The 13,644-nt window shown below is 43.1% G+C and overlaps 1 protein-coding gene across 1 annotated transcript in view; it reads right to left on the bottom strand.

The window, feature by feature from the left end:
- Positions 1 to 4,173: 4,173 nt before the first annotated feature.
- TAF3 (TATA-box binding protein associated factor 3) overlaps positions 4,174 to 13,644 on the bottom strand; it is a 13,518-nt gene continuing 4,047 nt past the window's right edge. Inside the window, exons 2-3 of the mRNA XM_015825931.1 lie at positions 7,854 to 7,960; positions 4,174 to 4,770 (exon numbers count right to left, since the gene is read on the bottom strand). Of these exons, the coding sequence (XP_015681417.1) occupies positions 4,656 to 4,770; positions 7,854 to 7,960 (222 nt within the window). The 3' untranslated portion in view covers positions 4,174 to 4,655. The remainder of the gene's footprint in view (positions 4,771 to 7,853; positions 7,961 to 13,644) is intronic.

Below are 13,644 nucleotides of genomic sequence, written 5' to 3'. Positions count from 1 at the left end.
AACTTGGGGAGGTTTTGATGCGCTCCCGTTTCCTTGGGTTTCTCTCTGGAATCGCAGATGTGATGGGGCAGGATAGAGAAGCCAACTGTGCTTAGCAGCGGATACTATTCAGAGGAAAAAGAACACCTAGCCAGAGGTAAACATTATATGTGCATCTGTACCTACCGATGTGCAGGGAGATTATCTCTGCAAAAAGAAATACCTGGAAATTAAGAGTCTTCCACTCCGTCCGGCTGGGTAGCTCTCCACGATATCTAACGTTTGTTCTCCACAAATTGGGGTCCCGCGTGACTCACGTTGTGACCGGCTGTAAATATACGGGTCCAGTATTTGATTTTCCCCCCCCATATAAACGATGCTGCACTTCAGTGGTTAGATGGCCTAGATATCTGAATATAGCTCTTTTTAACATTCAAATTTTACGGTGTTTTCTAGGCAAAATGTTAATCCATATTGCAAGTCCGTGTACGATATGCCGTACGCTAAATAAATAATTACGTTCTCCATCTCTCCATCCTGCTCCCGTCCTTGCCATTTGTGGGGTTCTGGATTTAGAATAGAATAACAGAGTTGGAAGGGACCTTGTAGGTCATCTAGTCCAGGGCTTTTCAACCAGTGGTACGGGCACCACCTGTGGTACATCGGCACCTGGCAGGTGGTACGCGAACATCCTAGAAAAGTGGTAGCGGGGGAGGGGAATGAGCTGAACCAGTAGCACCGCACAAGCCTGAGCGAGAGAGCGACAGCCCTGGGCTGTCAGGGCTCAGCAGAAGCGCCAGGATCAGTGCCGCTTTCCAGTTGATCGGCGCTTCTTCGGGGCTGTCAGGGCTCAGCGGAAGCACCAGGATCAGCGCCAGGCTCCAGCTGGAGCTCGGTGCTGATCCTGGCGCTTCTGCTGAGCCCAGAAGAAGCGCCGATCAGCTGGAATGTTGCAGCATCTCCAGGGTCTTGTGATTTACATTCAGATGCTTGGCAACTGTTTCATATTTATGACGGTCACAGTGTCCCAGGGTCATGTGAAGTGACCAAAACCTGCTGCAACCATCCAGCAGATGGGGGGGAATAAAAACCAAACACTCCCCACCCCATCACCGCTGCCAATCCTCAACAGAAATGCTCACAATGAAAACCTCGGACAGGAGGAAGAGCGCCGCCGGGTGGGCAGGCAGGTGTCTTGCTCGGCTGTGGCTTGGGGGGCACTTTTTTCAGTGCCATTGTAACTTCGAACCGTCACTAAGCGAACTGCTGTAAGTCGAGGACTACCTGTACTTTATCACTTTTTTCCTTTTTTTTTTTTTTGGGTCATCAGGTTTTTGACACCTTGCTAGGCGACTGGTGGTACTCAGATGTTGCCATATCCTAAAAGTGGTACAATGGGTGAAAAGGTTGAAAAGCCCTGATCTAGTCCAACCCCCCCCCCCACCCAAGCAGGAGACCCTACACCATTTCTGACAGATGGCAGACCAGTCTCTTCTTGAAAGCTTCCAGTGATAAAACTCCCCCAACTAATACAGGTAGTCCTTAACCTATAACCACAACAGACCCTACAATTTGGTTGCTAAGCAAGACAGTTGTTAAGGGAGCTTTGTCCGCTTTTACGACCTTTCTTGCCACCACTAAGTTGAACAACACGGTTGTTAAGTGAATCTGGCTTCCCCATTGACTTGGCTTGTCAGAAGGTCGCAAAAGGGGATCACATGACCCCGGGACGCCACGACCGTCATAAATACGAGTCAGTTAAAAAGCATCCAAATTTTGATTACGTGATTACAATGGTCGTTCAGTGTGAAAAACACTCACAAGTCACTTTTTCCAGTGTTGTTGTAACTTTGAATGGTCACTAAATGGTCACTTGTAAGTCGAGGACTACCTGTATTCATGTAATTTGTTTCAGTGTCCACTTTATAACAAAATAATGGCTCAGCTATTTTTTTTTGTTTGCAACATTTTCTCCTGCGTTATTTATTAATGTGTTCTGTTCGGCTTCTGATTCTGATCTTTTCATGTTTTAAAATCACCCTATTTGTCCAGAGAACTTGTTGACCGTAAAAATAAAAAGCACAGTAATTTAACTTCTGAACCAGGAAACTATATTTTTTTTTCCTTAAGCGCAATGGGGAATGTGGACTTCGTATTTCTACCACGGTTTATTTACCTCTTTGACAAACGGACAAATAATATCTGTGGGTCTCATGGCAACCATTTTGTTGGCCCAGAGTAGGAATAATGTACATCTGAAGCCCGAATGGAATTTGCCTTTTCCAAAACTGCATTATATATATATAAAAAAAGGTCATAAAACCAAATTGAAAAGCAAACAAAAGTCTGATTCCTATTCTGATTTGAATGCGAGTCTGGTCAAGATTGACCAGTGACTAAGTAGAAAAGAACAGATTTCTGACTTAAAATTCTCTCTGCTACTGTTTACATAAAGCTCAGGCTTCTTTCTTTAGCGGAGTTTTAATTCCCAGAATTAAAACTCCTTAGCGGTCTTTTAAAAGAACGCGTGCCAAAGTTTAAAAGAGAGGGGCGCTCCTGAAAATCCACCAGGTTCAATTCGGACACGTGACAGGCCGACTAAGTCTCCCATTTTGGTCGAGCATCTTGCATTAAACTTCCCAGCTGCAGAAAAAACCTGATCTTTTTTAATAAAAAAAAAAAGATCAATTTGCAGGCTAAGCATAGATAGAAGTTGGCAGCTTCTGGTCAACTTCTGATCACAAATTAAGGATATTTTCAATATGCACAAGTGAGTTTCTCTTTCTTCTTTTAAACCACTCTTATGAAAAAGACCTGCATTTAGGTGGCAAAACCCATATATTTAAATAACCCTGTTTTCTCACCACAGCCTCAGGTGTTTCCTGAACATTAGCCCCAAAGATATGAAGAAAAAACATGCTGACTAAAATACATCCATGCACTGCTCACAGTTATTTCCATGGGCCTGTTATTCCAGTAAATACAAGGAATTTTAAATCTGAATTTCAAAACGCAGAATACGATGGATCCTTATAATGTTATTGGCCAGCATCTTTTGGTTCTGAGGTAAAAGAGACAGAAAAAAAGCTGTATCTTTAATGCAGGGGGTCTCTGAACGTGGCAATTTTAAGACGTGTGGACTTCAACTCCCAGAATTCCCTGGCTGGCTGAGGAATTCTGGGCGTTGAAGTCCATGAGTCATAAAGTTGCCAAGCTTGGAGACCCCTGCTTTAAAGTCTTGGGTTGAAAAAGTAGACATGAATACACGGATTGAGTCTCCATCACATCCGCATCCAGAAATCTATAGAACCTTCCACAACATGAGGAAAATATATATATAAAAAGTAAAACAACAAAGTCCTAAAAATAATTCTGAGGCAAATTTCAAAATAGTTGCAGTGCCTTCCAGGTATCGACTTGAGTCAAAAAATCTATTTCTAGGAAGTGCTTGGATAAACTACAGGTAGTTCTTGACTTAACTATCATTGGTTTAGTGACTGTTTGAAGTTACATCGGCACTGTAAAAAGGGACATATGACCGTTTTTCACACTTACAAACCATTACAGCATCCCCCTGGTCATGTGATCAAAATTTGGACACTAGGCAACTGGCATGTACTTATGACAGTTGCAGTGTCCCAAGGTCACGTTCCCCTTTTGTGAACTTGTGACACGCAAAGTCAACGGGGAAGCCAGATCCACTTAACAATTGTGTTACCAACGAACAACTGCAGTGATTCACTTAACAACTGCGGCAAGATAGGTCATAAAATGAGGCCATATTTATTTGGTAACTGTCTCACTTAGGTAAGGGAAATTTTGGGATCAATTGTGGTTCGAAGTCGAAAGCTACCTGTACGGTAGCCAATTTTAAAATAGCCACGGTGCCTTCTAAATATCAACCTGAGTAAAATAAACAAATACATCTATTTCCAGGAAGTGCTTGGATGAACTTTTGAAATGAGCGAAGCGAGAATCTGTTCTTTTTTCAAAGATGGAGTATTTTTGAATCTTAATTCTACTGGGCTTTGGAGGGGAGAGAAAAATTCTAACTCGTATTTTCAGTTGTAGAAGAGAAACGTACCACCCCAATAGACAAACGCACACCCCAAAAAGAAAAGGGAAGTTATTACACAAAAAGCTAAGGCAAATTTATTTACGTTGTTGTAAAAAAAAAAATGGGAGGAGGAAAAAAAACGAGGAGAAAGTTTCAAATACTCCCGTCAGAAAAATATCTACCAGTCCTTTACTCCATCCCGAGTCACATCTGATTTTCTGGCTTTGCAGAGGCTGTGTAAATCACTCCAAGGGCTTCAAAAGGATCATAATTATTAGCCTCTCCCGCTTCTTAAACCGGGCAAACGCAAACTTGGAAAAGGCGGCAATATTTACAAAAGTCTCTGTTGATTGTTCTTCTGGTTGGTGAGTCCATAAATTCTCAATTCATGTCTGTCACACTTGGTGAAGGAGGAGAGAGAGAGAGAGAGAAAGTGAGAGACAACTGGAGGGACAGAATTGTGTCTTAAGATTGTGCATCTTTGTGGTTCCCTCCAGGAATCCAAATCCTCAGAAATGTGACAGCAACGGACAGGCAGCAGAAGCTGGACCGGATCCCTCTGAAAGAGGACTTGGAAACAGGAAGGTCCAGGGCTCCCGCCTGACAATTCTCCACAACCTCAGTGTGCTTTGTGCTTCCCCTTTTTGTGTTTTTTGTCCTTCTTTTTGCTGGCGCATCTGGAGCAAAACCACTGTATCTCTTCTGGAGGAGCAGCCGTGATGCCGACGCAAGGCCTGCGAAGGAAAGGGACAAGAAATGAAGGCGGCAGAGAAGGAGAACCAATTCCTACAAATTAAACAGGATTAAATAACTACAGGTAGTCCTTGACTTACGGCCACAGCTGAGCCCCAAATTTCTGTGGCTAAGCAAAACCGTCGTTAAGTGAGGTTTGACCCATTTTACGGCCTTTCTTGCCCCGGGGGGGTTAAGTGAATCACCTCAGGGGTTAAGTTAGTCACACACAGTTGTTAATTTGAATCTGGCTTCCTCACTGACTTGGCTTCTCGGAAGGTCGCAAAAGGGAATCACGTGACCCCGGGATGCTGCAACCGTCGTAAGTACATGCCAGTTGCCAAGCGTCGGAATTTTGATCACGTGACCATGAGGAGGCTGAGACGGTTGTACAGTAAGTGTGAAAAAAACCAACAGTCCTAAAGGACTTTTTTCAGTGCCGTCGTAACTTCGAATAGTCACTAAACGAATCAGTGTTAAGTCACTGTAATTTGATTTAAAGGCAATGGAGCGACAGTTCACCATCCTGTGATGGTGGTTTGATAGAATGTGGGTTTTTTAAAAAAAAACAATACGTTTTGTTTGAGGATGGCTTTACTTTCACACACACACACACGAAATTGTATGGGGCATCGCCTACACGGAAGAGATTCCACGATTTTAATTTAAGTGGCGTCAGCGCTGATCTCGTGTTTTCCCCCACCTCAAAATCTCCTGTAGATATGAATAAAACGAGGCACCGGTGGATTTACACAACGGTTATTTCCTGTAGTTTCTCATGAAATGTGTCCTTAGATACTTAGAATAGCTGTCTATCTCTGAGTATTAGCGTTATGCGTTTTCTCTGAATTGTACTTCCTGATATATATATTTTTTTCCACAGCGTGCATAAACTGGAATGCATCTGTACATAAATAATTTTCTTTCTGAGTTTTTTTTCTTTTTTTTGGTAGTGCTTCCTTTACTGTTTTTAATCATGTTTTTTGATTGTATTTCCCCATCCTTTAAACAGATATGAACACGCAAGCCAGAGCTTTTATTTATTTAGCTGAGAAATATAGGAAATTAAAGAGCTGAGGGAAAAAAGTTTAAACTTTTTTTTTTTTAATAGCCACTGAGATCAGTTGTCTGTTTAAATGTGTAGAACGATTACTCAGTTCGCTGAATAAATCCTTTCAGTTGTAGAACGGGTCTGTTTTTCAGTTCCGAAAAAATACTCTTAGGATTATTTAAGTAATGAAAATTCAGGGAACGCTATATTCACACCAGTGCTTTGCAAGAAGGAATTCAATACCGCAAAGAGTACGAACAGGCCAAATGTATCACTTGGCTGCTACCGAAGCCTGTTTGCCCAAGATAGGGGTCTATAAAATCATTTAAAAATGAGGGCTTGTGTTAGGCCTGGGGATGGAATGCCCCCGAAGGGCTGAAGAAAAAAATAAACCAGATTTAACTTGATTTTTACATTTACTTATGGTAGGAGAAGGAGGTGGCAGAACCTGAGGGCGGAGTTAAAAGAGGAATGAGTCCAGAATTTCTAGGTAGCCACAAGCAGACTAAAGTCCAACTCTCCTTGAATTCTGCTGGTCTTTATCTAACTGCAAGCAGGTGCTAACACTTAGTTGAGAAAATTCTTATACTTGTTTTTTTTTAGCAATAAATCAGTTTAATTGGACCTTCATATGTGGACTTGATCTTTCGTGCCTGATACTATTAAATATAGTATCTACGGTATATCCATCCATCCATTCATCCATCCATTCATCATGCCATCTATCCATCCATCATGCCACCATCATGCCATCCATCCATCCATCATGCCAGCCAGCCATCCAGCCTTTATTATTTTTACAAATAATTCAAGGGGGCAAACATATCCAACTCAGCTTCTTCCTTCTGTTTTCCTCACAACAACGACCCTGTGAGGTGAGTTGGGCTATGAAAGAAAGATACTGACCTCAAGTCACCCAGCTGGCTTTAACGCCCAAGGCAGAACTAGAACTCACTGTCTCCTGGTAATTGGCCCAAAGTCACCCAATCGGCTTCCTTGCCTAAGGTGGGACTAGACCTCATTGTCTCCTGGTGATGGGTCCAAAGTCACTTGACCAGCTTTCATGCCTAAGGTGGGACCAGAACTCATGGTCTCCTGGTTTCCAGCCTGGTGCCTTAAGCCACTAGACCAGGGGTAGGCCACCTTGGGTCTTTTATGACTCGCGGACTTCAACTCCCAGAATTCCTGAGCCAGCATGGCTCAGCTTGGAAACCTCTCCCTTTCCCCTCAGCATGGCTGGCTCAGGAATTCTGGAAGATGAAGTCCACCGGTCATAAAAGAGCCAAGGTTGCCTACCCCAAGATTATTTGCATATACTGTAATGTCCTCCTTTCTGCCACCTTGAAATACAGACTGATGGTAAGCACTGCCTGCAAAGTTTTGAGAAATGATTGCAGGTAGACCAAAAGACCCAATTCGGATAGTTTTTGTGTTTTGGACACTTTAGTGTTGAGATCTTGTCTGAATGCTTCCAGCTGATTACAATAGGTCAGTGATGGTTTGAACCTTTTAGAGACCGAGTGCCCAAACTGCAACCCAAAACCCACTTATGCATCGTCGGGTGCCGGGTGTGTGTGGCCCATTGGGTGTGTGTGGCCCATTGGGTGGGCGTGGCTATGATGGTAACGGCAGACTGGGTGGGACTAAAAAGTTCAATCAATCAATTCCAACTTTGCAAGATCTTTTTTTTCCCCGCAAGAAGCTGAAATTGACTGATTGATTGAACCTTTTTTTTTTTTTGCACACGGTGGCGGAGGCCTAAAGCGAAAACATTTTATAAAACCCAGCTGAAGGCCTAGGACTGGGGCGATGATGCGTGTGCCCACACAGAGGGCTCTGAGTGCCGCCTCTGGCACCCGTGCCATAGGTTTGCCACCACTGCAATAGGTTGACAGCACTGCAATCTTAGATAATAAACAATCATTTCCAAGGAGAACACTATATCGTGTGTAGGCCTGGGACTACAACTCCCAGAATTCCCACAACGGTTCCACCACATGACTTCGAAAGCTGAGCGTGGCCTCCACCACTTACCAGTGATACCAATCGTCGCAATCGTCACACCCAATCATTGGGCTGCCGTCGTCCGGCTTTTCGCAACCGGGACAGATCCATATCTTGTTTCCCCACTCATCTCGGATCTGGAGGGAGAGAAAAGGTGGAAGAAAGTGAAGGCTCAAAGGGGCAGAAGAAGCCTCCTTTCGTGTAACTTTCTACATGTTCCACAACAGCTGTCTAACATAGCATTTCTAAGCTGCATGGACTTCAAATCCCAGCTGTATGGACTTCAAATCCCAGTGCTGGCTGGTGAATTCTGTGATTTGAAGTCCACACAGCTTAAAGTTGCTGACGTTAAGAAAGACTGATTCAATAGCTCAAGGATGGGAGGTGGGGGAGAAGCAGAAGCGATCCCACCGTATTATTTGAACAAATGTGTGTGCATACAGGCATGCAGGCTTCTGTAACAACAATATCAATGGTAATATATTAGATTTATAAGGAAGCTAGATCAGAGAAACTCAAGGCAAGTTACAACTGAAAAACTCAAATCAAAACAATGATATACATAAAATAAACAACTTCCTGCTTTGGAGAAGTGCAGAAAAAAACAATGTCAACCATTCTTATTCATGACTTTGCAGCCCATGGTTTGTTGAAAAGGCCATCTTGTCAATGAAGATTAATCTTGGTGAAGATTCTCAGTTATCCAGGTAGAGTTGCCTGAAGGTGGAATAATTGAAACTCGACTCCATTTCAATGATTCAACCTTCAGACAACTTCAGACCACGTTCAGACAACTTGCTAATGCTTTTCTAAAGCAGAAGAGTCAAACAGACCTTTGGGGGAATAGTATTTCAGGAGTATAACGGGAGTCGTTATTTCTTTAAAAATAAAACACCCTCACAAGTGTCTGAAAAAAGTCTCTATATTGCATTGGTAAAATATACAAATTCTGCAAATGCTAAAAGTCTAAACCTTCTATAAGCAACCTTTGTGTTGTGCAGAAAACCAACATTTGGCCCAGATCTAACCCTGATGACGAGAAGCATCTGAAAACCTAATGGATAGCTTCTAAGTGTTTGCATGTAAGGTTAAATCAGAAGCAAAAACCTGAAGGCTAGAACTAAGGAGACATTTCCTGACAGTTAGAACAATTAATCAGTGGAAGAACCTGCCTCCGGAAGCTGTGAAGGCTCCAACACTGGAGGTTTTTAAGAAGAGACTGGACAACCGTTTGTCTGAAATGGTATATGGTTTCCTGCTTGAGCAAAGGGTTGGACTAGAAGACCTCCAAGGTCCCTTCCAACTCTGTTATTCGTGTTATTCTGTTAAGTTGGCTTGTTCTGAGAGCTCAATTCCAGAACAAGCCAAACTGAGCCTGGGATGGAATAATGTTGGTTGTGCGGACTGTGTTCTACACACCGGACAGAGAAGTTCATGACACAAAGGCCAAGTTGGTTTGCTGAAGGGATAAATCCCAATCATTGGCTTCAGTTGCCAAGGGGCCACTTCAGCCTTCCTCAACTGGCACCCTCCATTTGACTCGGTCTGTAAGCTCTTGTGCCCTCCACCTACCGAGCCAAGCATCTTGCCAGCCGTGGACAATGGGACTTGGAATCTGAATCAGAACTGAAGAAGCTTCTTGGATAAGAATCGAAATGTTTTCAAAGGAACACCCCCCCCCCCAAGAAAGTCTAGTTGCCTTTTGGAAGAGCACCTCTGGGACAACCGTGCCCTGGATGATTGAGAATCTGCATAGACTTGCAGTCTGATGGCTTGGAAGATGCCAGGGCTAGATTGGCGAAAGCAAGACTTCCCAACGGGGAGCCGAAACCGGTTCCGGCCCTACCATGCTCCTTCCACTCATTCTGCGCTGCCTCGGCCGCCTCCCTCTGTCCCTCCTCCCTGCCTTGCTGAAGACCGTCTTGGCAATGTGCGTCTAATTTATATACCGCGCAGGCATTTATTTAGGTTGCTGGGTTAGTACTTATTAGCCAAAGTCATCCAACTCAGCTCATTGATAAGATCAAGGGTATAAAAAAATAGTTACTGAGTAACTTTCCATTCCTTTGACATTCGTCACACCATGACATTTACGGAAGGGTAAGTGGGGGGGGGGAGAGAAATGGAGAGAAAGAGGTGGAGGGAAAGAGAGACAGAGAGAAAGAGAGAGAGGGAGAGAGAAAGAAAGAGAGGGAGAGAGACAGAGAAAGAGAAAGAAAGGGAAAGACAGGGAAAGAGAGACAGAAAGAGAGACAGCGACAGAGACAGAGAAAGAAAGGGAGAGAGAGAGAGAGAGACAGGGGGAGAGAGAGGGAGAGAGAGTCAGAGAGGAAGAGACAGAGAGACGGAGAAAAAGGGAGACAGATAAAGGGAGAGACAGTGAGAAAGAAAGAAAGGGAGAGACGGAGAGAGAAAGGAAGAGACAGACGGAGAGAGGGAGAGAGATAGAGAAAGGGAGAGACAGAGAGAAAGGGATAAAGAGAGAGAGAGGGAGAGGGGGAGAGAGAGGGAGAGAGAGAAAGAGAAAGAGGGAAAGACAAAGAAAGGGAGAGAGACAGAAAGGGAGAGACAGAGAGGGAGAGAGAGACGGAGAGGGAGAAAGAGAGAAAGAGGGAGGGAGGGAGAGAGAGATGGAGAGAGAGAGATTAGAAAGTTTATAGCACTTTGCAGCATGCAGCTTGAGGCTGGCTCTTCTATTCATTATGGGGCACATTCAGGATATAATACATGCTGCTAATTAAGTTAATTGCAGCAATCCTGTTTTGGACAAAATGCACACTGGAATTCTGGCTTCTGTTAGAACTTAATGATTCTAGAAAGGTCTCTCTCCTTTGTCAACATGTGAGAAACTTTCCAACTTTTAGGCCATTTGATTTTAATTGTCTTAAATCCAAATAAATCTGAGCCTAAACGTATGGGATTCCATCTACATTTATGGGGCACATTTATAACATATATTATTGAACAATTATTAGTCTAAGGAATGGAATCTTGATAGAACACGATGAGTGTCAGCCTATTTTCAACTGACAGATGAAATGAATGGGAAAAGTTATACTCTAAATGTAAAGATATAGCCAGATATAGTTCTGTCTTTCTCCTGTGTAAGTTTTTCTGTTTTGTGACTGCTTCTTTCCTACGCTGAAGGAAACAAAATGAGCAAAAGCTGCAAAGAGTTACAGCAGCCTAAGAAAGCAAAGTGAGAGTTGAGCATGTAAATTTAATAAATATTTATTTAATTCAATGCCGCCCATCTCACCACCGAGGGATTGTAGAAAAATAAAAAAGCAGAAAGACTTGACTATATGCTTAAATTTCCCCATTACACCCAGGATTCTGCCATTAATAAGCTAAGAAAGCTCTCGATTAAAGTGATATAATTGCCCGGTAAGTTAAGTGATGTATGATGTTAAACCACTGTTTGCCTAAAATGGTTCGCTGAATAAATCTTAATTGGAATGGGTTTGACAATACGGTGAATCGTGAGCCTGGGTTTACAAACCACCCTTCACACAAGCTCGCATGCCAGCAAGGAAATGACCGTTTCTCAGTGCAATCTCTGAACTCAACCGTTGATAAGGCCTAGAAAGAGTACAGAGAAGAGCAACAAAGATGATTAGGGGACTGGAGGCTAAAGCATATAAGGAACGGTTGCTGGAATTGGGTATGTCTAGTTTAACGAAGAGAAGGACGAGGGGGGACATGATAGCAGTCTTCCAGTATCTCAGGGGCTGCCACAAAGAAGAGGGAGTCAAGCTATTCTCCAAAGCGCCTGAAGGCAGGACAAGAAGCAACGGGTGGAAACTGATCAAGGAGAGAAGCAACCTAGAACTAAGGAGAAACTTCCTGACAGTGAGAACAATTAACCAGTGGAACCACCTGCCTCCAGAAGCGGTGAATGCTCCAACACTGGAAGTTTTTAAGAAGAGACGGGACAGCCATTTGTCTGAAATGGTATAGGGTTTCCTGCTTGAGCAGGGGGTTGGACTAGATGACCTCCAAGGTCCCTTCCAACTTTACCATTATTATTATTATTATTATTATTATTATTATTATTATTGTTGTTGTTGTTGTTGTTGTTGTTGTTATTATTATTATTATTAATTATTATTAATTATTATTATTATTATTAATTATTATTATTATTAGGTCTGCCTCTGAACCCAGGTGTATCAGCCCAGAAAGTTCAAGCAAACGGTTCTGACATACCTAAGCCAACATGTCACAGTCTTCTGACTGACCGAAAGCTGGAATTGCATAATGCATAATGGTAGGCGAAAGAATTCTGTTTAACGACAACTGCTGGGATTTAGCCTGGATGGAATTACTATGGAAAACCATCTCTCTGAGGTAAAATATTTGCCGTTTCTGGATTCCCTCCAGAAATGATGGCAGATTTGCAAAACAGGAAAGCTTTGTTTGAGAAGTATAAAACGGAGGGCACTACATGACGCCGATCCAGAATCGGCAGACAAGAGTTTAACGTGCCAGGAAAATTATTATTGGTGCTCTTCTACAGAAGAGGTGAACAGTAACTGACCTACTGAGGTGATTTTTTTTCCTCTCTCTATCTATCTATCTATTGATCGATCTCTATCTCTATATATGAAGGCAGGACAAGAAGCAACGGATGGAAACTAAGCAAGGAGAGAAGCAACCTAGAACTAAGGAGAAACTTCCTGACAGTGGAAACAATTAACCAGTGGAACAACCTGCCTCTAGAAGTAGTGAATGCTCCAACACTGGAAGTTTTTAAGAAGAGACTGGACAGCCATTTGTCTGAAATGGTATAGGGTTTCCTGCCTGAGCAGGGGGTTGGGCTAGATGACCTCCAAGGTCCCTTCCAACTTTATTATACATATATATATGAATGAATGAAATTTTGATTTTGGGTTTTGCTGATTAGATAGGTCTGTCGTTATAGAAATGGCCAGTGTATATTATGATACAAAAGTAAAAACTTATTTTACGGCACCTTATTTTACTGTGCCAAAAAGAGTCGGAAACCACTGTTTTTCTTTTTCTTTTCCTCTTTCCCCTACTCTTTTCCCTCTTCCCTTTTTTCCCTCCCTCGTTTTCCCCTCGTTTTCATTTCTCTTTGTATTTCCGTATTTTGATGAACTCATAAAATATTGCACGGGGAAAAAAGAAAGAAACGGAGCAGATTGATATAAATAAAAAAGAGCAACCAGTTTGCAGGTAGTCCTCAACTTACAGCAATTCATTGAATGACGGTTCAAAGTTACAACGGCACTGAAAAAGGGACTTACAACTGTTTGTCACATTGATGACCCTTGCAGCATCCCCATGCTCAGGTGATCAAAATTCAGGGGCTTGGCAACTGGCATGTACTTAGGACGGTTGCAGTGTCCCGGGGTCACGTGATCCCCTTTTGCGACCTTCTGACAAGCAAAGTCCGTGGGGAAGCCAGATTCGCTTAACAACCATGCTATTCACTGAACAGCTGCAGTGATTCACTTAAGAACAGCAGCCAGAGTGGTCTTCAAATGGGGTAAGACTCACTTAACAACGGTCTTGCTTAGCAACGGGAATGCTGGGCTCAATTGTTGTCGTAAGTTGAGGACTCCCTGTACTTTTTAGGTTGCCTTCATTGACATGATATCCTCCCAAGCTTTGGCAAGCTGCTACCTCTCCTGCAGAAGATAGCCTTGGTGAGATGCATCAAACATCAGCAGCACAGGAACCTGGCTTGCCGCGTTCGTACTTACGGCCAAACTTAACTGCAGCTCAGCTAACTAACCAGAACAAGGGTACAAGGGAGCCCTCTTCCTCCCACCCCCCTTTCCTGGCTGTGAATGAT

Source organism: Protobothrops mucrosquamatus, unplaced genomic scaffold (assembly GCF_001527695.2).
Source record: "Protobothrops mucrosquamatus isolate PMUCROS unplaced genomic scaffold, P.Mucros_1.0 scaffold2885, whole genome shotgun sequence".
In the NCBI taxonomy this organism is placed as follows: Eukaryota; Metazoa; Chordata; class Lepidosauria; order Squamata; family Viperidae; genus Protobothrops; species Protobothrops mucrosquamatus.
This window is presented reverse-complemented; position numbering and strand designations above follow the sequence as displayed.